This window comes from Anomaloglossus baeobatrachus, chromosome 5, assembly GCF_048569485.1.
Source record: "Anomaloglossus baeobatrachus isolate aAnoBae1 chromosome 5, aAnoBae1.hap1, whole genome shotgun sequence".
Taxonomy (NCBI): domain Eukaryota; kingdom Metazoa; phylum Chordata; class Amphibia; order Anura; family Aromobatidae; genus Anomaloglossus; species Anomaloglossus baeobatrachus.
This window is the reverse complement of record NC_134357.1, coordinates 395,897,577-395,923,057: the sequence shown is the minus strand read 5'-3', so window position 1 is coordinate 395,923,057 and position 25,481 is coordinate 395,897,577. Positions and strand designations below refer to the sequence as shown.

The following is a 25,481-nucleotide window of genomic DNA, read 5'->3' as shown; positions in this document are numbered from 1 at the left end:
TTTGGATACAATGTGTTTTTGCTGAGTCCAAAACGCTGCGTTGTACAGTACAAGCACAGTGGATGGGATTTATAGAAATCTCATGCCCACTGTTCTTCTTCTCTACGCAGTGTAAAGTGACTTGTGGTGCGATTTTCCGAGCCACAGCATGTCAATTTATGTTTGCGGAGACGTGACTGTTCTCAGTGGGAGAACACAGTGAAAATACGCTGCACTCAGAATTCTGATTGTCGGCACGGACACCGCATTCTCCCGAAAAGAACACTGGTGTCTCCGGAAGAGGAATGACACTGTGTCTAGAAGGCAGCGTCTCCTGAACATGGGCACGGACGCCGCGTTCTCCTGAAGAGAACACTGGTGTCTCCGAAAGAGGAATTACACTGTGTCTAGAACGCAGCGTCTCCTGATCATGGCCATGGACGCCGCATTCTCCCGAAAAGAACACTGGTGTCTCCGGAAGAGGAATGACACTGTGTCTAGAAGGCAGCGTCTCCTGAACATGGGCACGGACGCCGCGTTCTCCTGAAAAGAACACTGGTGTCTCCGAAAGAGGAATTACACTGTGTCTAGAAGGCAGCGTCTTCTGATCATGGCCATGGACGCCGCATTCTCCCGAAAAGAACACTGGTGTCTCCGGAAGAGGAATGACACGTGTCTAGAAGGCAGCGTCTCCTGAACATGGGCACGGACGCCGCGTTCTCCTGAAGAGAACACTGGTGTCTCCGAAAGAGGAATTACACTATCTAGAACACAGAGTCTCCTGATCGTGGGAACGTACAGATCAGCCTTATAAACCCCTCTACTCCTCTAATGTTCCTTCCTTCTAATGTCACCCCATAGAGTACTTCTTTCATTTTAACCCTTTCCTGTTACAAATCCACTGCTCACTTGATTGCGCTTTGACCCTGTCATGTCGACCTTCCTTTAAAGCCGGGGCCCAGTACGTCCTCTCTTTATTGTTATCTTTTGTAAGTGGTCACCATCTTTTCCCAGCCTTTTGCTGTCCCCCTCTCCCGACGCCTACATACATAGGAGCGCTGGCTCTGCTGAGCACTCCAAGTGTCTCTCTGAGAGAGCCGCTGCCAGACTCCTTTGGTGGAGACTTACCTCGAATCAGCAGTCCGAAATCAGACATGTCAGATCTTTATCTCCCCCGACATCATCACTCAGGGAAGAGTCAGGAGGCCCTATACAAATTAGATTACGTTAGTATGTATAGAGACCTTTAGGCTGGATTCACACGTCTATAATATACAATCTGTGCTCAGACAGGAATAGCCATCCCGGGCATTGTTGTTTTGACCAAAACTAGGTGCCTCACACAGTATATGCCAACAATGTGTGGCCGGGTATTGCGGGCATGTGAATCCAGCCTTATGCTTTTTATACTCAGGTCACAAAGAAAGGCTGTAAAAACAACCAAAGACGTAAGAAATGGGAGTGAATAGGTCTGGAGATTCCAAAAACTGCCAGACCAAGCTAATGGATAACACATGAAGCCATAAGCTTGTCTCATAGCTCTGAGAGAGGAGGAAGGAGTGGGATGAAATGAGAAAATATAAGGCGGCAGAGTCTACTACCTCCATCACATGAGGCCTGTGTGGGGTTTCCACAAATATTGAAGTAGAAGAAAGAGATGAAAGTGAAAGGCGGAGGAGTCCACTGTTCAAGCATTTTAATTCTAAGAACCTTTCTTATTCTCAGACTAGTTGGATCTGTTCTGTGATAAAGGGATTGACTACTATGGACAAACCCTTTTTGGTAAAAGAATCCCGTACCACAGACTGTCCTGTTATGGGGACCAGCAGCAAACATCTAGAAAGAGAGAAAGAGCGGCTTGCGGGCCATTTCCAGCCCTCTAGCTGTTCCAGTCCAACCTGTGGACCGAGATGGCAGAAGGGCTGAAAACAGTGGACTGCAGGCTGCAATATACCATCCCCCGCCACTCATCTGCAGCCACTGCTGCTTGCGGTCCATTGTCACCGCTATCTGTTTCCACGGGATGTGGACACCAGTGAGCACATTGGTGGAGGACAGTGCTGCTGGCTCCATCTTTCACCAATCAGTCTGATGACGTTCACATTATTGAATGTGCTGTGCGGAGCGTAAGTGTATCGGAGGCCGAAGCAGAGCGTCAGGGGAATGGAAGCAAGGTGAGCATGTGGTGATTAGTTTTTTTACCCATGTAAAAGGGATGTTTGCATGTATTTAGGAGGCTGTGTGGGGGCTCAGAAATGTATATAGGAGGCTATGTGGGGCTCAATGTGTATAGGAGGCTATGTGGGGGCTCAGATGTATATAGGAGGCTATGTGGGGGCTCATACTGTATATGTGATGCTATGTGGTGTTCATAATGTATATAGGAAGCTATGTGAGGCCTCATGCTGTATTTAGGAGGCTATGTGGGGCTCAATGTGTATAGGAGGCTATGTGGGGGCTCAGATGTATATAGGAGGCTATGTGGGGGCTCATACTGTATATGTGAGGCTATGTGGTGTTCATAATGTATATAGGAAGCTATGTGAGGCCTCATGCTGTATTTAGGAGGCTATGTGCGGGCTCATACTGTATATTTAAGGCTATATGAAGCTCACAATGTATATAGGAGGCTGTGTGGGGGCTCAGACATGTATATTGGAGACTATGTGGGGTTCATAATGTATATAGGAAGCTATGTGAGAACTCATGCTGTATTTAGAAGGCTATGTGAGGGCTCATTCTATATATAGGAGACTGTGGGGCTCAAACTGTATATAGGGGGCTCATACTGTATATAGGAGGCTCTGTGGGCTCATATGGTATATAGAGAGGCTATGTGGGCGCTCATACTGCATTTAGAGGCTATGTGTGGGCTCATACTGTATCTAAGGGGATGTCAGCATACATAATTCTGCTCAATATTAAGTGATACAATTAATATAAAATATTAATTAGAATTAATATGTTAATAACAACATTGAACAGAATTCATTTCAGCCTATTGGTTTGGCCCTCCACACCGTCACAGTCTCACAGGTGAAGGGAAGCAATAGGTTATGTTCACTTCACACGTTGCTTTTTTTTTGCTCCGTGTTTCTTGGCAGTAAAAAAGCTGTTTCCAAAAAGCAGTGTTTGCTGGATTTTTGCAGATATTTTGGGCATTTTTATTGCGTTTTTTTGGCTGCACTTTTGATGTGTCATTACTAAAGTTAGTTTCATTCACCCCAAAAGCAGCAAAAATGGAGCAAAATTGCGGCGGTTGCATTTTTGCACATTGTCATTGCTTTCAATGGTGAAAAAAAGTCGCAAAAACGCTGAAAGACATGACATGTAGTTTGTTTAAAAAACGCAGCTGTTTTCCATGAGATTTCTGATATCTCATAGCTTTTGCTGGTAATGTAAAAAGTAGCTTTTAATTTGCATAAAAATCATGAAAAAAAAATGCTGCAAATAAACGCAATGTGTGAACATAGTCTAAAGGCCCTGTTACACGCAACGACATCGCTAACGAGATGTTGTTGGGGTCACGGAATTCGTGACGCACATCCGGCCTCGTTAGCGACGTCGTTGCGTGTGAGACGTACGAGCAACCGTTAACAATGCAAAATACTCACCAAATCGCTGATCGTTGACACGTCGTCCATTTCCCAATTATTGATGCTGTTGCAGGACGCTGGTTGTTCGTCGTTTCTAAAGCAGCACACATCGCTACGTGTGACACCGCAGGAACGACGAACAACACCGTACCTGCGTCCTCCGGCAACGAGGTGGGCATGACTTTCATGCGGCTGCTCTCTACCCCTCCGCTTCTATTGGCCGCCTGCCGTGTGACGTCACTGTGACGCCGCACAAACCGCCCCCCTTAGAAATGAGGCTGTTCGCCGGCCACAGCAACGTCGCTGGGAAGGTAAGTACGTGTGATGCGTAGCTGCGATATTGTGCGCCACTGGCAGCGATTTGCCCGTGACGCACAAATGACGGGGGCGGGTGCTTTCACATGCGACATTGCTAGCGATGGCGCTGCGTGTAAAGCCCCCTTTAGTGGTGTGACAGCCAATATGGCTACCATTCAAAGAACCTGAAAAGCTGTAACAGCCCTTCTAAAGTCCTACAAAGCGGTCCATCCGGAGTGTAAACAATAGGGAGCAGATTTACCACCACCAGGGATGGAAATGCTGCAGATTCGTGTTCAGCATTTCTGCCAAGAATTACATTACCAGCAGTATATGGATGATATTTTACAGGCAGGTTTGCCTTGGATGTCTTTGGCCGGCGTGGACGTACCCTATGACTTTACAGTCACAGAAACAGTTCCTGATTTCAGATGTTTTGCGACACCGGAACACAGCGCAACAAGATGCATCAGGGTTAGTCATAAATTGTGGTTTGTAAGGTCATAAACCTGATATGGCTACATCATGCAGAGGAATGTCATCGCTCCTAGCTGCACCCGGGTCATGTAAACACTAATGTCCTAGGACTAACGTCTACAAAAATCACCATCTTCAGTTACAGGACAAGAAAAATAATGTGAAATAGAATTCACAAGCAATAAACATATATGTTCAACCCCTTTAAGGATGTAGGTTACTCTCTGATTGATAGGGGATAACTTATTTGCTGGGGGCCTAACCTTTAGCGGGCTTTACACGCTACGATATCGCTAGCAATTGCTAGCGATATCGAGCGTGTAAACACCCGCCCCCGTCGTGTGTGCGATATCGTGTGATCACTGCCGCAGCGAACATTATCGCTACGGCAGCGTCATTATCGCTACGGCAGCATCAGCGGCACTTAACTGGTCGGCGGCATCGCTGTGACTGCCGAACAATCCCTCCTTCAAGGGGGGGGACGTTCGGCATCACAGCGACGTCACCGCGACGTCACTAAGCGGCCGTCCAATCAAAGGGGAGGGGCGGAGATGAGCGGGACGTAACATCCCAGCCACCTCCTTCCTTCCTCATTGCGGCCGGCAGCAGGTAAGGAGACGTTCCTCGCTCCTGCGGTGTCACACATAGCAACATCTATAATCAACCATTACCGATTTTTGGTTTTGGGACGACCTCTCCATGGTGAACGATTTTCACCATTTTTGTGGTCGCTTAATGTCGCTGGTAAGTGTCACACGTTGCGATATCGTTAATGACGCCGGATGTGCGTCACTAACAACGTGACCCCGACGATAAAATATTAACGATATCGTAGCGTGTAAAGCCCCCTTTAGACTTTCCAGCAATTGTCAGAATGGGGCTCTGTACGCCTCGTCTGAACGGAGAGGAGGTGAACCATTTGCGCTTCCACTATTCAGTCTGTATGGGACTGACGGACTTAGCCGGCCCAAGTGCAGTACTTGGCTGGCCCCTAGCGAATGAATGGAGCGTGGGGGCTTATAGTCGTCCTCCACTCCATTCAGAGTCCTAATCTCGGTATTGGCGGGGTTCCCAAAGGTTGGACCCTATGCAAATTCTTTATCGTTTAAGGGGGTTGTCTATTTTTGAAAAGTAACTTACCTAAACATTTTGTCCATTTTTTTATGCTGATGGATGTTAAATATTTTTTCATAAACTCTGTTTCTTGAAAGTTGTACATAACACTGAAGGTTCAACAAATATAAACAGCATTATGGATTATAGTTTTAACAGTTTTGTACAAATTATTGGTTTCCTTTTACAGCCTTTAAAGGGAACCTGTCAGGTCCCATATGCGTTCTGACCTACAAGCAGTGTGATGTGTGGCCTAGTAACCCCTTCCTACCCATCCCTGTGTTGTAATATTGTGTAATATGAATGTATAAAAATATGTTTTTTTACTTATGTGTACCCTATGATAATGATCAGAGGGTCTAGTCTCCTGGGCATCACATCGCTCCGTGGGCATTTTCCTGCTTTCCATGGTATCACACCACTGTGGGCGTGATACCATGGATTTACATGAGCGACTTCACCGTCAGTTCCTTGAGATCCCATGCTTGTGTGCTTACCATTCCCGCAACCTTGTTATCCGGGTGCTTGCTTGTCGGCTTCAGACGCGCACTGCGCATGCTCAGAAGACTCCTACAGTTCCGACCATGCGCGAAGCGCCTCTAAAGCCGACAAGCAAGCACCCGGATAACAAAGCTGCGGGAATGGTAAGTGCGCACGCGCGGGATCTCAAGGAGCTGACGGTGACGTCGCTCATGTAAATCCATGGTATCATGCCGGGCGTGATACCACGGAAAGCATGCAAACACCATAGGGCGATGCAAAGCCCAGGGGACTAGACCCTCTGCTCATTTACATAGGGAGCATGTAAGTAATAAAACATTTTTATACATTCATATTACACAACATTACAACACAGGGATGGGTAGGAAGGGGTTTCTAGGCCACACATCACCCTGCTTGTAGGTTAGAACACATATGGGACCTGACAGGTTTCCTTTAAAGGGATTGTCCAGTGAAAACAAGGGAATTCACCATAGTAATAAAAGTGCCCTGTTCTGCCTATCAGTGGCAATCCCAGTGGTTGGACCCCCATGATGAGTAAGTTATCATCTACCTCGTGGATGGTCAGCATGCAGTATTACATTTCCCCTGTCATGGCGGTTGCAAATACAAGATCAGCCAGAAGACAAACACATGATGTTCCGATAATTGCCATGTTTAGAAAGGCATTAGTGCATTCATGATGTGCCATTTATGGGATGACCACTTTCAGGCAACCTATTCCCACTCACGATTACAGTGCATTGTCCATTGGGATGGTCACTCACTTTTCACCAACCCTTAATGAACACTACATCAGGGCTTTGGCATTAGGGGTGTGTAACTGGGTGCATCAGTTATTCGTGGTAAGAGGTGTGCCCCAGGAGAACATGCAACCAGATGAATCTTTATCTTTTGCTTATATTTCTTAATTGAATAACACTATAGTTATTATGGCAGTACAGCAGTATTCGGATAGCAGTGTAATGAGGAATAATTTATATATGTAGCTCCGTGGATGGGGCTTAAAATTGGCATGGAAGAGAAAGCAGTGGGTGTGGAAGAGGAAGGAGTGAGCATGGAAAAGGAAGCAGTGGGCGTGAAAGAGGGAGAAGTGGGCGTAGAGGAGAAAGGAGTGGGCATGGAGGAGAAAGGAGTGGGTGTGAAGGAGAAAAAAATGGGAGAGGAGGAGAAAGGAGTGGGGGAGAAAGGTGTGGGAGTGGAGGAGAATGGAGGGGCGTGGAGGAGTAAGAGGTGGGTATGGAAGAAGGATTGGCTGGGCGTGGAGGAGGAAGGGGTGGGCATGGAAGTAGAAAGCGTGGGCGCGGAAGAGGAAGGGGTGGATTTGGAAGAGGAGGGAGTGGGTGTGGAAGAGGAAGGTGTGGATAAGGAAAAGGAGAATTGGACGTGGAAGAGGAAGGAGTGGACTTGGAAGGGGTGGGCATGGAAGAGGAAGGGATGAGCGTGGAAGAGGAAGCAGTGGGAGTGGAAGAAGAAGCAGTGGGAGTGGAAGAAGAAGCAGTGGGCATGGAAGAAGAAGCAGTGAGTGTGGAAGAAGAAGCAGTGGGCATGGAAGAAGAAGCAGTGGGTGTGGAAGAGGATTGGTCAGAAAAGGCAGTGGCCATGAAGGGGTGGGATTACATGAATCATGCTGTATGCATGCTACTCTTGGAAATACCTACCGGAGAGCTGCCAAGCATATATGTATAATATTGGTTTTTAACCATCCGCATGGCACTGTTATGTGGGCACCAGTGCTTATAATTGGGTACTGTCTGGTACGATCATATATGCAGTGTATGGCAGTACACGATGTGGAGGGAGCGCCAACAGAAAGCACAGCACAGGGCACAATACAGTGTAAAGTTGCCCATATTATATAACTTTTCTCTCCTGTTCTGGTTACGTGCTCACTGTGGTTCTAGTATCACAATCATATGAACCAGAGAGTTCAGGATGAACAGCATTACAGATTCACCCAAAAAAGGTTTTAAATTGTAACAGAACATGGAGATGGGAAACAAGCGCCGATGATCCCAGCGCTGTCCCTCTGGAGGCATTTCACAGCCGCCTTATATCATCTGATTTCCTGTTTTTCTCGTGGAGATACTGGGACAAACACTTCTTCCCACTATCATCCAATCCATCTATTGCTGAAACCCAAGCGTCTCCCCTAACTCGTATTTCAGGCCGCGGTCATTCTGCCTCCTGTAGATCTCATCAGTACCAAGAACTAAAATCTAAAACGGATCTAAAATCTCTCATTTCAGCGCTCACAAAGTCCTCCTTTTCATGGCTCACATTTTCTCACACACACTGACCCCGCTGATCACTTCCCATTGTATCCAGTGTAACAATCCTCCTCCTTGTAATTACCATTCACACAATGCGCTACAAATCATCGCCATTTTTTTATAAACAATTTCCCGTCCGGTTTATAAGTAGCAGTTACAGCGCAATGGAAAGCTTTAATGACGCTTAATAAGACTTTAATAATTATGGAAATGGCTAAATGCTCTTTTATGGGACATCCATATTGCTTAGCTGCCATTTGTGATCCGTAATTAAAGGAAATGTAAGTAAGTGAGTGCTGTATCCCCATGACGTGTGTGTATTCCTCCCAGAGATTCGCTTTATATCAGATGGAAAACAGGGACTGCTTGTCCTAATAGGACCTAGATTTGCTGCGTTTCATGTAAGTACCGGAGCTGCAGTAGAAATACTTCCACGGAGTCTAATTATCAAGTGCCCGCGATCTGTAATTACACCCTTATGGCCTGCATATAGCACTGCCAATCTACAGGAACAGCCATAGTCAGGTCACATCATATTCCAGCAATTGTCCTCCAATGGTGGAACCGAATATATGGCAACAAGGCTGCCAAAGCAACACTGCGACCTACTGCGATGCGGAAATATGGAGACCTGACGATCACTGGATTCCCACTCTGCCCTCATTATATTAACGTTGGCTGAATGTATTGATATTTGCTTGACAATTAGACCACCTAAGGTGCATAGGCCCGTAAGACTTTACCTTAACAGATCATGTTGAAGAAAGAAGGATTGGACTCAACCTTCTCATGCGCGCCATAGTATCTTCAGAGGTCGCCTCCGTGCTGCATACAGCCTTGTGATTGATCAGGTCTGTTGAGGTATATGTGACTGCTACATATGTCATAGCAATGCTTGTCAGCTAATAATCGGCCAGTGTAAACAGTCTGGTGATCACCCGACAAATGAGCAAATAGGGTAAAATTATTATTTTTTTTAAATAATCGTTCTATGCAGCACATTGTTTGGTGTAAACAGGACTTGTGCTGCCAAGAAGAATGACAATTTATACGCACAGAACGATCTATTACCAATCATTCAGTGTGCATGGGAAGTAACAGCCAATCGGTGGTCATTTAATGGTGCAAGTCAGCTGGTGTAAACGCAAATTTGTGCAGACTCAGCCAAAAAAATGTAATCAATTTCTCACCCAAGAATACAACATCTTAAAGGAGTTAAAATACCGGAGGACCAGAGTAAAGTGCAAAAAATACATATGCTTTATTATGACGTACACAACACAGAGTGATTAAAGCTTGACCCTGCGAAACGTGCGTCGGATGGAGATCCTGGGCGCTATTCAGGGACTACATTGAGCTCTTGGACACTGTTTGGGCTGGCAGCATCTGGAGCAGCATCCTGAACCTTTCACTGCACTAGCACTTTAGGTAAGAGATCAAGGATAATATCAGATGTACCCTTACTGTCTGGTTCTCTCCTCCCAATTGTATTACGTTTTTGTGATCTCAGGTGTTACCCCATTACATGCTGTCTCCCTCCCTTGGAGTTTATACAGGAGAGTTATGGCCTCAGCTGCCCCCCTCCCAGTGTCCTAGCTCTTCATCACATACCTGTCTTACAACCCCTAATTATCTCTTTGACAGCCCCTATTTTCCACAAGAAGTGCATTCTACAGACTGACACACTGTAGGTGGCTGCCCTCTTTGTTACACTTTGACTTTGGTATTCAGTCCCTCATTGTTTTATGGTTGTGTACCACCTTTTTAATCACTCTGTGTTGTGTACGTCATAATAAAGCATATGTATTTTTTGCACTTTACTCTGGTCCTCCGGTATTTTATTGTCATGATGAGTAGTGCTGGCACCGTCTCTGCCTTACCGTGGCAGATCTGGTGCTTATAATTAAAGCTATTGCCATGAGAATTGTTTCGTTAGTTTATCTTAAAGGAGTTGTCCAGTACTTGGACAACTCTTCTCATTCACCATGTGCGCCCCCTTAAAAATTAAAAAAAAGCCTATACTCCTGTACCGCTGTGTTATAACATGCATGCCTCGTGACCAATCAGCACCGCCTTCTGTCTCCACGCCTTCGTATGGTTAAGTGTTTAACAGGAAGTGAGCCCTGTGGATGCCACTGTTGATTGCTCCTGTGTCCCAAGATGGGGAGACAGAAGCCGGCACTGACTGTAACCAGAGGGGAGTATAGGCGTTTTTATTTTTATGGGGGTGCACATGGGGAATGAGAAGGGGTTGTCTAAGTAGTGGAAACCCCTTTAAGGTGGGGGGCTTTCAAATAACCTATGAGGTCATACTTCTCTATGATCTTTTTGATAATAAGGTCTCCCCCTAACTAGACTCTCTCCTCTACAGTCCATCCTTAATGCAGCAGCCAGGGTCACCTATCTGGCTAACCGCTACTCGGATGCCTCTGCTCTGTGCCAGTCATTGCACTGGCTGCCCATATATCACAGGATCCAATTCAAACTGCTTGTTCTCACCCACAAAGCTCTCCACAGTGCGGCACCCCCCTACATCTCCACCCTCCTCTCTGTCTATCATCCCACCCGTTCTCTACGCTCTGCAAGCGACTTTCGACTAACATCCACACTAATTCGAACCTCCTACTCCCGAATCCAAGACTTCTTCCGAGCTGCACCAAACCTCTGGAACACTCTACCCCAAGAAGTTAGGACAAATCACAACTTACTCAGCTTCAGACGCTCCCTAAAAACGCATCTTTTTAGGGCGGCCTACCACACTCCCTAGCCGAACTAATTTCACCTAATCCTTCTACAACTTCTCAGAACATAACCCCACGTCAAACTCCATTGCGCCCAAATGCATCTAAAGGCTCTGGCCAACTGGTCCAGGAAGCCATTATCTATCCCCCATTTCCTTGAGATGGCTGGATTGTCATTGTAAATAAGCACTTATACCTTGCCCCTCCCCCCATCTCATTGTAGATTGTAAGCTCTCACGAGCAGGGTTGCCTTTTTTTTTCCCCCTTTAAATACTGTATCTTCTATAATTGTTACTTGTTTGTATATGTTTATGTATATGATATGTATATGTATATGAGCCTCCTGAATTGTAAAGCGCTGCGGAATATGTTGGCGCTATAGAAATAAAGATTATTATTATTATTATTATAAGCCATCGCAAAGAAAGACTACAAAGAAGATCCTCTGGTATAGGCTCTGGCACAATAATTAATCTTTCTTTGGAGGATCTAGCAAGTCTATGTCCTTTATTTACCGATCTCCTATCCGCGGCATCTTACCCATTCAAATCAGTTCATGCACTGATGAAGGGCAAACAGCCCAAAACACATCTGCAAATGTGACTTTTGTGTTTGCTTTTTATCCTAAGTCATTTGTTAGGATTGCTACTTCCAACAGATAGCACTAAAATGCCTGACCTCTTTCTCTGAAGAGTTTATTTGCATATTTAAATTCCCAGGGTTGCATTGCATACTTAATGCTTATAAGTCTCCCTACTACAACCTGGCGGTCTTCAAAAGGAAAAACATTACCCCACAGAACCTGTCAGAGGCCTTTCACCTTGCCAAATCAGTTCTCTTGCTTTGCTCTAATGAGGGGCAAACACTTTGAAACATGTGTCTGCAAAGGGAGTTTCTGTTTTTTGTTTTTTTATCCTAACTCATGTGGGAAGGCCCTTTAAATTATTAAAATTGACTTTAGGATTGTTACCTCCAATAAGTGACCCTTTCCCTCTTTCTCTCTGAAGAGGTTATTTATGAACAGCCCATTAACAAATGCCTATTCACATCAGAACACAAACCCAACACTGCCAAGACAACCCTGCAACTCACTTTGAAGGACCCATGACTTCAGCCCGGTAACAATGCAATATGGTCCCAAATATGGAAACTTGATGATCATTGTATCCACACTCTGCTCTCATAATAATAATATAACAATCAGCAGAACGCATTGATATAGGCAAGATGGGTCGATCAACAATGGGTAATGATTCATTCTCTGTAGAGGCAATGCAGGAAAACCAAACATTTTAGCGTTCCTCAGAAGATTAGTGCTGATCATCGAGGGTCCAAGTAGTAGGACACCCTCTGAGGAGACTTTTTTAGAGGGCCTTTCAATAGTTTGATGGTTAAAATGAGGACAACCCCTTTAAGAACCTGCATAGAAACTACTATGCTGCCTATTGCTATTCTGTAAATGTATTTACATTTGTTTTGGATACTTGCGACCAAGCATTCCCTATACTAGAAATAACTCGTCACCTGCTCAACGTAGAGGAGAGCTCGCCACTGCCATGCATGTAAGGATACATACAAAAGTCTGTTTATTTCATAGCACTGACGTCTGACAAGGAACGGGTTATATGCCAACCCCTCCTGGGACTTGTTATGGCAACAGCACTAAAAAAGCCACAAGGAAACATGGTTTTTCAATTATCACTTGACCAACTTCACACCTAAACATGAAAATGTCTCCAGCGAGCGTCCTCTGAAGTGGTAATCTGAAGGTCAGCTACGCAAATGTTCCTATATTTGTAGGCAAAGGACCCCATCCTCAACATCTGTATGTAAGAAGCAGAGGTAGTGGATCGTCTCTGTCTTTTCTATCAGATAAGTGCCCACTATGTATATATAGTATGTGAGCAATCTACAGTATTAGGTGGAGTTGATCAGTGGTTAAGGATCTGATTTTTATTAAGCTGGTCAATGTACAACTGGCACACTGGAGTATGGAAAAACCACTGGTACGCCAGGCAATGACACATTAATGGGCCTCCTCAAGATATAAGAGAAGTAAACCCTGTTTGGTGGTGACTTTGGAGACACCAGGATCTATTTTGTTATGGGTTGATGCACATGGTCTGTGTGAATGGAAGGTGGATCCTCAGAAGAATCTTCTGATTGATAAAATATTGGAGCTGGCAGTGCTAGGTGCTCCCATGCATGACAGAGCTACCAAATCTTAGCAGCTCCTGTGGATGTCCCCATGTCTTTGTGCTCCAATATTACAGCCACAGACTCAACAGAGGGTCTAATGACCAAAAATGAAAACCATAGGGCTTTATGTTCCATCTCGTTCTAGTCATTAGACATGCAGCCTGGTCAAGACTTCCGTACATATTATGGGCATAAAATTGAGCCTGTATTATGTCGTTGTGAACATAAAAGTGCAAAACTGCATAATTATATATATATATATATATATATATATATATAAAAAAGTCTACGGTACATCAAGTTTTTATAAAAGTGCCAGTGGAGTGGGACGCACCAAATTCATTCAGTCACAAACCTCCTAATGAATTTGCCATATCTGAGCACCAGAATCAGAAATGTATGATCTGGGGTAGACTTCCGCTATAATTTACGCCACGTCTGACACAAGTGATAGTGAATTTGGTAGGTCACGGTTTACCGCCGACACCCACTTAGCCGCTCCTACTATTGGGAAGTGTAAACACCAAAAGTTCCTTTTTTTCACACCTACACAATGTGCAATAATGTGCAACTATTATATTCCAGATTTCTGGCATAAAGCCATGACAAATATCCACCTTTTATGTTTTTTGGGGGTCTTTTATGATAATTTCTTGAGGGAAAGACCCAAATACTTGGTGTTCCAAGGACCCGTAGAAGCGCAGCAGTGCAAAGCGGCCGTCATCGTCCGGAGTGCCAGTATTTGGTCTCGGACCCGCTCACCTTTTATGTATCTACAATAAAGCACTTTTATGCAATAGCGTGTGCCACGATTTCATCTTCTCTGTCATTGATTTCCAAAAGACCCGAAAACCAACCCACATGCTATCTAAACCTCTACGCAAGCATACTGTATAGCAGAAAGCCTTAAACTACAAACGGAATGAGGTCCAGGTCATACTTTATTTTGGTGTCAATTTGCTAAATAAAAAACTGAAATAAATTAATTTTATTTTCTTTTTCTACAATTTATCTGTAAGAAAAGCAAAGACAGAGTATTTAAGGACAAAGACGCTGATCTTTTTGGGGGACCCTTTTACACATGAGTTTAAGAACATTCCTTATAGTAGGATCTGTCAACCTGGAAGCTCTATACGGGTCTCCATAAAGAGGATAGTGTCACAGTGAGCGAAGCATATGACCCACTGTGGGTTTAGTAGGAAAAGGATCTGGTCCATGTCCTGATGTCAGTGTATCAGATAAGACGTATCTGATCTGATGCCTGATCACAGAGCGCGCTCTCTGCATTCTGAAATATTCATGCACTGTCATCTGATCCAAGATCAAGGACACCTTTATAAACCTGAACCCAAGCAATATGGATGAGGGCAATGGTGAGAGAGTGCAAGTGACGCCGGAGGGTCTTATATCAGGGAGGTGATATTGGAGGAGATATATAGTGATAGTGTAATAGCACTAAAATGAGGGGGTTTACTCAGTCCCCCGACACCTTAACCGGCCCCTTTTCCCAGAAGCAGCTGATTATTCTGCCGCTGATACACAAGCTGTCAGTAGCAAATGTAATCAGGGACAGGACTGAGAATTTATCATCCACCATTGACCTGACGCCTCAGGATGGGAAAATAGCTGCTATTCTGTAACCCTTTGTGTCACAACCAAAAAGGCAGTGATGTCAAAACAGTCTATAGTTTACTGTAAAAAAAAAAATAAAATAAAGAAAAATGCATTATATACTGTAACAGAAAACCTAAATTTCGAAGAAATGTTGAAATATGTGGAAGAGTCCTGGAGGACAGCGACACATGGTGACCCAAGTATCTTCTGCACGGCATAGATCTATCAGATATGGAGCCAGCCTGGGGTCACCAGACATGGCCCTTGTCTGAAGTCATTGTATGGTCGCCAACAACCTCCATGTTGTTATTAGCATCATATTTTTACCATAATTATATAAAATCAATGTATTAATTTAGATGAGGTCAGATGCCACCGTGATGATCTATTTGCCAACCTTTATTAATATGGCGCCAAGATATCCATGGTAAAAATACATGAAGAATAGAGTAATGCCACCGAGATGTTGTCCTGATTGGACATGAAATCCTGGAAATAAAAAGTGTCAAAGCGGAAGACTTAGAGAACCGATCGAGGCGAAATAATCTGCGCATTGTGGGGCTGCCAGAATCGGTATCTTTGGGACAGCTGGATAACATATGTGAACAGGAGTTACCTCAGGCCCTGGGCATTAAGGCTAAATTCAGAGTGGAAAGAGCGCACAGAGTGGGACCACTGAGACAACAAGAAGCGAATAGGGGAGAGGATCCAAACCCAAACAAGAAAGCCCCGCTGAGGGCTAGACAAGTGATAGTCAAATATCTTGATTATAAACATAAAGAGGAAATACTGAGGGCCTTTAGAGACAGACAGCGACCATTGCATTACCAAGGCAACAGACTGCTAATTTTCGGCGATTATTCAGCAGAAGTCTCCAGAAAGAGAAAAGAATTCAGCAAAGTATGTTCATTCCTGTATAACAAAAAAGTCAAGTGCCAACTGCTATACCCTGCCACACTGAAAGTCAGAAATCTTAATGGCTCGTTTGCATATTACAAAGACTTTAAAGAAGCAGAGCGTACTCTCATGGCAGAACAAGATAAGAATCGGGCTGATGGACAAAAAAGAGGAAACAATGGAGAAGGGACCAGCAGAGGAGGATCTCCAAGAGGCCCAGGGAAAGACTCGAGAAGCTTTGAGGAGCAATCGCGGGTGGAGAGTAGAGAGGAAAGGAGATTGAGCCCAAAACAACAAAATAATCCTCGCTCGGAACACAGAGACTAACTGTTGGAAATGGTTCATGATAACTGAACTGAACTAGATATTGCTGGTCCTGTTCTCGCACTCTCTCACTCTCTTGATTTCACTCTCTCATGTTCAGTTTTGCTTTCACGCTTGCTATCAGTTTCACTTTCAGTCTTACTCCTAACGTTCAGTCTCACACTCACACTCACTCTCAGTCTCACACTTTTTTTTTTTTTTTTTTTTTTTTTTTTTTCTCCCTCCCTCACATATTCAGTCTCATTTTCAGTTTCACGCTTACTTTCAGTTTCACACTCACTCACATACTCAGTTTCATTTTCAGTCTCAGGCTCACTTTCAGTACCTCACGCACTCTGTCTCACTCTTTTTCTCTCGCATATTCAGTCTCACGCTTACTTTCAGCTCCACTTCCAGATTCACTTTCATTCTTACTTTCACTCGCCTTTGTCCAGGAACGACTTCCAGGCATAAATGAAGTGGATCTGTCTGCTCTGAGTGCGGGGATGACCACCAGAAAATAGAGCTAAGTTGGACTTGAAGTCCTTATAGAGTTTTTGTCATACTGTACTATTTTTGCCATTAATTAAGGCTTGTTCATGTGACTCATGTGAATCCGGGGCTAGAACGTATACTCTAAGGGGGGTGACTAGGGAGCTCAACAGTTTGGCTAGGAAAAGGGGAAGTCATCAGCATGGCGAAAAGAGCCAAAAATTTCCCAGAAGGGAAAACGTGTTCTACAGTTACTTGTTTATTGTTATATTTGTTATACATACAAGGTGGGGAAAAGATATATCAAGCCTGGGGGGCAAATTCTATACCTGGTAATAATTGTCTCGTCTCTTGTGAGTTCAGGGCCCACAGGGGAGGAAGTAGTAAGAGCAAAATACAAAGGCAAATATGGTACAAATAACTACATGGAATGTGAAAGGCTTGAGATCTCCTAACAAACGAGCAATGATACTAAGACATCTGAAAAGACTAAAAACAGATATTGCATTATTACAGGAAACGCATTTGAGGAAGGAGGACTTTTTCCGCATGAAGAAATACTGGGTGGGTACTGTATATGGGGCAGAGGCACAAGGTAGGAAAGCGGGGACAATGATTCTAATACATAAACAGCTCAGCCATGAAGTAGTGACACACGAGGCAGACGACCAGGGACGGTGGCAGCATTTAACAATCATTAGTCCAGCGGGTAAATTAAGTATCTATAATGTTTACGGTCCAAACTCCCAACAGAGCATATTTCATGATGGCATAAAGGCCAGCATACTAGCAGATGGGGAGACCAACATCATAGTAGGAGGTGATTTTAACACAGTTCCAGACTCAGCTGAAGACAGGAGGAGGGGGAAGGAGAGGACAGGGGATGTGGACAGAAGGCCGGACCATAGGGATGTGACATTAGAAGACGTGGGTTTGAAGGACATCTGGAGATTAGCTCACCCGCATGATAGAGAATATACACACTTCTCGCATCCTCATGATAGCTGGTCGCGTATTGATCAATTTTGGATTTCTCAAGGCCTAGTTAATCGGGCACAAGAATGTGTGATAGAAAACATGGTGATATCTGATCATAGTCCGTTGAGATTGGGTATCAGAGAGCAGTTCAAGAGAGGTACAGATATCATATGGAGATTTCCATCATTTCTTCTCAGACAAGATAATTTCCACAGGGTATTACGAGAGTGGTGGGGAGAATTCACAGAGGAAAACAAGGAACACAAAGGGAACCCAGTGCTATACTGGGAAACGGCAAAAGCGGTTTTGAGGGGTCGCCTGATTGGATATGCGGCCATGATCAAAAGGAAGACCAATGAGAATTATAATGCCCAGAGTGAAGCAGTGCGGGTAGCATACACAAAGTATTTGGCTAATAGATCTCCCACGACGAAAGACAGATGGTTGGAGGCAAAAAGGGGGTTCGACGAATGGGCAACAAAAAAGGAACAATTATTTTGGTCGCACAGGGAAGCAGAGCTACATAGATTTGGCAACAAGGCGGGGAGGATGCTGGCAAATTTGGCAAGGGGTAGCAGGAAAATGACAGTGATTTCCAAACTAAAAAGAAAGGGGGGGGAGGTGACCACAGATCCTAAGGAAATTAATAAATTGCTGGGACATTTTTATAGAAAACTATATGGGCCAGGAAACAATGACATGACTGACGAGGCAGAGTGGTTAAGACAAGCGCACTTGCCTAGCGTAACAGAGGAAGATCTGAGTGACCTAAATGCAGATATCACAGTTGAGGAGGTGACTAGAACAATCGGGGAGCTTAACACCAACAAGGCACCAGGCCCCGACGGTTTTAACAGCGAGTTTTATAAGGCTATGAGGGAGCTGATCTCGCCAGATTTAACTGCGGTATTTAATGCATTTTTGGAAGGAGAGGAAATTCCTAAAAATTCAAACGTAGCATATATCAAATTACTCCCTAAGGGAACTAAAGACCTGGATGATCCCTCTAGTTATAGACCCATATCACTTATAAACCAGGATTTAAAAATAATATCTAAGATTATGGCTAATAGATTGGCCATGATTCTTCCAAGGATCATTACAGAGCATCAGGTAGGGTTTATTAAAGGGAGAAATGCTGTCACTAACATCCGGAAGACAATACTAGTGGTGGATGCGGTGAGATTGGATCAGATAGAGAGGGGGGCAAGACCCGCTCTAGTTACACTCGACGCAGAAAAAGCGTTTGACAATGTAAATTGGAGCTGGCTGGACAAAGTACTAGAGGCCACAGGGATTGTAGGCAAAATGAGGCTTTACATTAGGAATCTTTACGCTAACTCGGGAGCTAGGGTACACACTCCAGGTTTTTTATCAGACGTGTTCCCTTTGATGAAGGGAACAAGACAAGGCTGCCCGCTATCTCCCCTCCTATTCGACTTGGCCATTGAACCATTGTCAAGAATATTGCAGGGCCCGAATAGTTTTAAAGGGATTAAGGTAAGGGGAACTGAAATAAAGACAGCACTTTTTGCCGATGATGTCATACTATATATGGGGGACCCTAGCGTGGATTTGCCACAGACTCTAGCCCTAATTGAAAAATTTGGATTAGTCTCAGGATTCAAGTTGAATAAAAAAAAGTGTGAGATCCTGTTCCTAAAAGGGGGGAATGTAAGGGATGGTTGTATATGTGGCATTCCTATAGCACAGACATCACTTAAATATCTGGGAATTCATATAGGAAGAACGGTGGAATCAATTTACGAGATGAATTATGGCCCACTAATTAGGAAAATTATAGCACAACTAAAGGGTTGGAAGGGTCTGCCTCTACCACTACTGGCAAGGTGCCACCTGATAAAAATGATGAGCTTTCCTAGACTGTTGTACCCATTCCAGACGATCCCGATATTGCTAAAACTGAGGGACGTAAATAGGCTCAACTCAGCGTATGCGGATTTTATATGGCGGGGAAGGAAACCTAGAATAAAGTTACGAACATTGATGAAGTCAACGGAGGAAGGAGGTCTTAGTTTCCCGGATGTTCGGGGTTATAACCTGGTGTGTATAATGAGACATGTGTTTGATTGGTTGAGAGGAACAAGCAGGCACTCAGACTATGGCATGGAAGCCAAGTATGCATCACCGTGGGATTTGGCGTCCATTTTACACTCCCCATTGTCCAGGGCGGATGGGCATATAAGGAACTCAATCTTATTCCGAGACACTATGCTAACATGGAAACTGGTAAGAAAGAAATTGGGACTGTCATGGAAAGTATCTAAGTACTTAAATCTTTGGGCATCTCCGAACTTTCCCATGGGACGGGAAAATAAGCTATTTACTAGATGGAAAGAGAAGGGCGTCGAGAGAATGAAGGATGTCATGAATGTGGAGGAGAGAAGGTGGCTGACAGGACGGGAAGTGCTTGACAAGTATGAACTTAATAGCTCACATATCATCCAGTATGAACAACTGAAGCATGGAGTATTTGTAGATTTGGGGGAGCTTGGAAAGGAATTGAATAAGAGTTTGATTGATGAGCTTATGGAAAGTGATGTAGCAAGTGTAAATGTTTCCAAAATTTACCGAACATTTCGGGGAATGCTTATATCTGGGGAGGACAGCCGTACTCTAACAGCGTGGGGGAAACAATTGAAAGGGCAGGAAGTTGTAGGGGATATATTGAAGGGATGGGTACAGATGCGGAAACATGTTACCAATGAGAGATGGAGAGACACCCAATTTAGAATTTTACACAGGGCTATTATGGGCTTCAACATTCCGGGAAGAGATATGCGGTGTCCTAAATGTCAAAGAGAAAAAACAGATATGCTACATGGACTATGGGAGTGTAAGGAAATTCACAGGTTCTGGAATCAAGTTAGATTATTTGTCCAGGCAACATGGGGAATTTCTGGAAATCTAGAGCTAATGGTGTGGATTTTCCATTCCTTTGAGGGAGGAGTAAGAGGGGGATCGGACATGCCGGGAAAGAAGAAATATACAATAGTACATGACATAGCCATGATAGCCAAACGGTCCATATTAAAGCATTGGATACAAAGGGAGGGACCATCCATAAAAGAGGTCATCGGGGAATTACATAATTTATTGAGGCTGGAGAAAGTGGAAGCGGAAACGGACAAAGACAGGTTGACACCCAAGTTCTTTGGGAAATGGAGAAATTTCATTGAAAGTCAATTTACTCAGGGAGAAATAAATAATCTGATGACACCTTTTATACAATCGGAATGGTACCTTCTGAATGATATCCAGGACAAACTGGGTAAATTGAAAATCACGGAGGTGTGGGTTCCGGAGGAAAGGGAGACGAGACGCTAAGGTAGCCACAAGACGTGCCAGAAAATTTGGAAGCATTCGGGGTTGGCTTAGGGGCTTAATGACTCTAATTGACTTGTATCGCGTCTGTTATTTCTTAGTACTTTTGCCTTGGTTTAATAGAGACCATATCAATCAGATAATCAGTTTAAAATATCAAGTTGGGGCATTGCACCCTATTATGTCACATATTGTCAGACAAATGTTTTTCCTTGCGTAACCTTGAATATCTTGTTATGTTTATAAAAAATTGGAAAATTAATAAAAAGTTTTGGAAAGAGAAAAAGGGGAAAAGAAAAAGGGAAAAAGAAAGGAAAAGAAAAGGAAGGAAAAAAAAAGGAAAGGAGAAAAAAAGTGTCAGCAAATATCAGAATACCAATTTTAAGGGTAACCATTTTTGGAACCAAGTTGCTCATCGAAGACTGAAGAAGACAATCACAATCACTGGAGGCATTGACAGAATATGGGACACATCAATCTGGTCAATTGGGAAAGGTAATTTTTTTTTAACCCCAAACTAAAAAACCTAATTATTTTAGGAACCAAATAAAACTGTAAATATACTAGCCACAAGATTACATTTATCTGACTGTGCTTCTCCATGATGCAGCATTTTGGCTCATAAATGCTCCATAAGGGCCTTGAGGACACAAAGACCTCAGAAGGCCAAAAAAAAAATAAAACGATCAATCTTGCAAGTAAGTTCCTCAGCACATATAATCCCATAACATTGCAAATCTCCAAGCATGCACCGAGGAGAGGAGGGAGCAGCGAAGACTTAAAATTTAAGGTACATTTATGAGGCCACATTGTTAAAATATACGGCAACACATTTGGAGTAATGGTCTTTGCGAGACTTGAATTTTAATCAAAGCCAGAAGATTTGCACTTTGCGATATGACGGCCTGTGGAGGAGGAAAAACTCCTTCCAGCTATCTATTCTGCACACCCCCAACACAAGCAAATGTCCTGGGATCAGGCCCCCTGAGCAGAACAGGTAAATCAATCAAACAGGGAGTCATTCAGATCTATCTCTTATAACAACAGAGCCATCTGTGTCCATGTGAGGACACCCTGAGATTTGGTCTGATCACACAATGTCTCCATCAAAACAGCTGGGATATTGTGAAAACCACCATCTAAAATAACCTAGTACAAAATATATACAGTACAAGCACCAATACATAAATTAAAATCACTAAAACATAAAATAAAATAAAAAAAAATGTTTTACATGCATAATTTGGCTTTTAGCTATTCATTTTAAAATGATGTAGAAACAAATACACCTAGATAGACAATGCAATGTGAAAAAAATGACAATGAATACACCTAAACACAAGGATAAAAAAAGAGAATACAAAAAGATATGTTTTAGCCCATAGTAGATTTGTTTTTAGAATTATTCTCATTTTAGATCCTAAATATTGTTATTTTTAACATTGATCTGCTACCTATTTTTCAAGTATCTTTGTGACATACGTTACATGCATAAATGCAACGCTAAAAGTCAGAAAACATAAACCGTGCGCCCTGTTCTCACATGCTAATAAAGCGCACACATTCATGAGGCCCCGCTGCCTTTAACTGTACTGTTACCTGTAAATTATTTAGTAATCTAGCGAAGGAAATCTAATGAAACCAATATAGTGTAACATTCAAACGCTGGGTCTCGTTTTTTCTACTCCACCGGTTTATGAGGTTGTATATCCTAATATATAAGTATATAGTGAAAACATATATAAAGGAAATGTGTAATGTAACATATAACGGAAACAAACAAACATTGACGTATATATTGTATTTCAATGTATATAAACAAAGGAATACAAATGTACTAACTTTTAGTGAATACTTACTCGTACTATACGTAGACACCACAAAAACTAAAAATGGCACCATATTGTACTTGGTAAATATGAGATGTTGAGGGGCTTGGCTGCATGGGCATCAAAGCATAATCACTCCATAACTCCGTTGTCCAAAGGATGTTTTCAAATTATTATAGTCTTTGGCAAGCCTTAAGGACCAAATTGCTCACTGTGTCACGTTTGGATGGAATCAACGTTCCTCCATAGACCATACTTATTAATCATACAATGCACTGCTGATCATGAGCGGGGAAAATGTGCCCATACATTCTTCTAAAAGCTGTCCACGTATTCTAGACTTATGTAATGAAACTAAGATCAAAAATAAAGATACCTCATATGTGGCCTCCTAAACACTGCCCATGTGCTTGGTACCAATGCTATGGACTCATGGCCTGAATTTCAACAGTAATTACATTAGAAATATCAAATGTACGCTCTTTGCTATTCCTAGAAAACCCTTAGGCTTAAAATGAAAAAAGGGCACAAAGTATGTATGTATAATAAGAAACATATTACCAGAAAAACTTACCAGGTCAATAAACAATGGTACAGATATGTATATTGGATTTAGATGCATAATATGGATTAAAAGGCAACAATACTCACTCGCTGGAGAGGGTGTGCTATATCCACTGAGAGGGAGCTGGTGCTGTACTCCGGGCAAAGCCCCTGGAGGGGACACACCACCCAGCATGTGAGGAAAGAAGAAGGCATAGTGAGGAACAGGGTATCCATTCATGTGACCAGGCCCAGCCGGCGGGCAGGGAGAATCGTTACTAGTCATTGCCAGGTGCCCAGCCTACCAGACTGGTTCAAACCCTTCGAATTTCCATCTATTATTGTCCCAAAGAGGGGATACACCCCCCAAAAGCAAGTGGAAAGGTGAGGTAGATCCAAGGCTCAAAGTTGAGATCCAACAAGAGATTAACAAACTTATAGGATTACTGGCCAAAAATTCCGGTGAAGGTGATAAAGAGATCTGCAGGCATCCAGCATCCCAAGGACCACGAGTGAAGCGATCAGACGTTTCAATGATGTGGTAGGTACTTGACACAACAGGAATCACTGCAAGACAAAATCACAAAAATATTGCAACTAAGAGAAGTATTCTGACTGAAAAAAAACAGACATGTAGCATTTCCAAAAAGTATACAAAATATTACACCACACTGTGTATTTTTTTTGCTTCTTGGCCATTCAGCCTAGATGTTGTCTTGACCGATTCAAACCGAGAAAACGCTAGACATAAAGATTCCTCTCTGACCCGCATTCCTATTTCCATAATCTTCTTCTCCTTAATCACTAGGACCTCACTGGTCTCCTGTTACCAATATCAACCCATGTCTCCCACCCCTGATGAAAAGTGTACTACTACACTTTTTTATACAAAGCATATACTGTATACCAAGCCCAAATACTTTGATTTCACGTGGACCGACTCCTGGCGCATGATGCTGTCCCTCAGATTCACCACTTTATTTACCATTCTTCTTTTTCTGTTGCTACCAGTGTTGTATCTACTGATGCCCCATCTTTGATGAATAATGCCATCTTTTAACCCCACCTATTGCCTTCTCCAGCGTCCCCCACTCCATTCTTTTGCCATCATGCTGCCTCTTAGCTTCCCCAGTATCTACACTCGGGGACAGATGCCTGCAGTGTGGGACACAGTGGATCCATCACGCTGATTACATGCTGGCTGGGAAGGGGGATTTGGGAGGATTTTTTTTTTATTCTTGGATACAAGGGTCGTAAATCTCAACGCGGCGTGAGAAAAGACCCGTCCTTACAGTTCAATTACACCAAGCTAATGAGCCACCCAAGAAAAATGGGGCTATCGAAGATCTGTACAGGAGTCAGAACAAGAGAAAAGCAGGGGGGGGAGAGATGCACTGCAAAGCCAAGACAAATCAAGAGATTGTCAGAAGAGACATTCAGGAAGAAAGCGCAGGACAGACAGTCGGATAAAGATGTTGAGGACAAAAAGAGAAGGACAGAAAACAAAATGAGAAAAAGACAACAAAGAATAGTACAAAGGCTTAGAGAAGATAGGTAAAGAGACACTATGCACAAAAACATAAACTCACAAGAGAAAAGAAACAAAGATCAACATAATTGAGAGACAGTACACAGTAACAGACTAGTCTAGAGGCTACAGATACACATAAAGAAAAATGAGGATAGACAGTAAGAGTCACACACATTGGCAAAACATACACATACAGAGAAGAGAGGATAGAGAGCAAGACATGCAGAGTGGCTTCAGAAACGCATACAGAAGAGAGGATAGACAGCAGTAAGAATCACACAGTAACTACAGAATGGCATACAGAAAAAAAAAAGAGGATAGACAGTAAGGGTCACACTCAGTAGCAACATATATACATACAGAGAAGAGAGGATAGACAGTAAGAGACATGCACAGTGGTTACAGACACGCATACAGAAAAGAGCAAGGATAGACAGTAAAAGACATGCACAGTGGCTATAAAAGACATGTACAGTGGCTACAGACATGCATACATAAAAAAAGGATAGACAGTAAAAATCACGCACAATGGCAACAGATAACACATACAGAGAAGAAATAGGATAGACAGTAAAAGACGTGCACAGTGGCTACAGACACGCATACAGAAAAGAGAGTATAGACAGTAAAAGACATGCACAGTGGGTATAGACACGCATACCGAAAAGAGAGGATAGACAGCAAAGGACATGCATAGTGGCTACAGACATGCATAAATAAAAAAAAAGGATAGACAGTAAAAGACATGCACAGTGGCTACAGACACGCATACA

General features: G+C 43.3%; 1 protein-coding gene across 3 annotated transcripts in view; it reads right to left on the bottom strand.

The window, feature by feature from the left end:
- The window catches only part of RARA (retinoic acid receptor alpha), a 188,479-nt gene that overhangs the window by 101,350 nt on the left and 61,648 nt on the right, over positions 1 to 25,481 (bottom strand). For all 3 annotated transcript variants that reach the window (XM_075350153.1, XM_075350152.1, XM_075350154.1), the window contains exon 2: positions 23,286 to 23,744. In XM_075350153.1, the coding sequence (XP_075206268.1) occupies positions 23,286 to 23,463 (178 nt within the window). In that variant the 5' untranslated portion in view covers positions 23,464 to 23,744. The remainder of the gene's footprint in view (positions 1 to 23,285; positions 23,745 to 25,481) is intronic.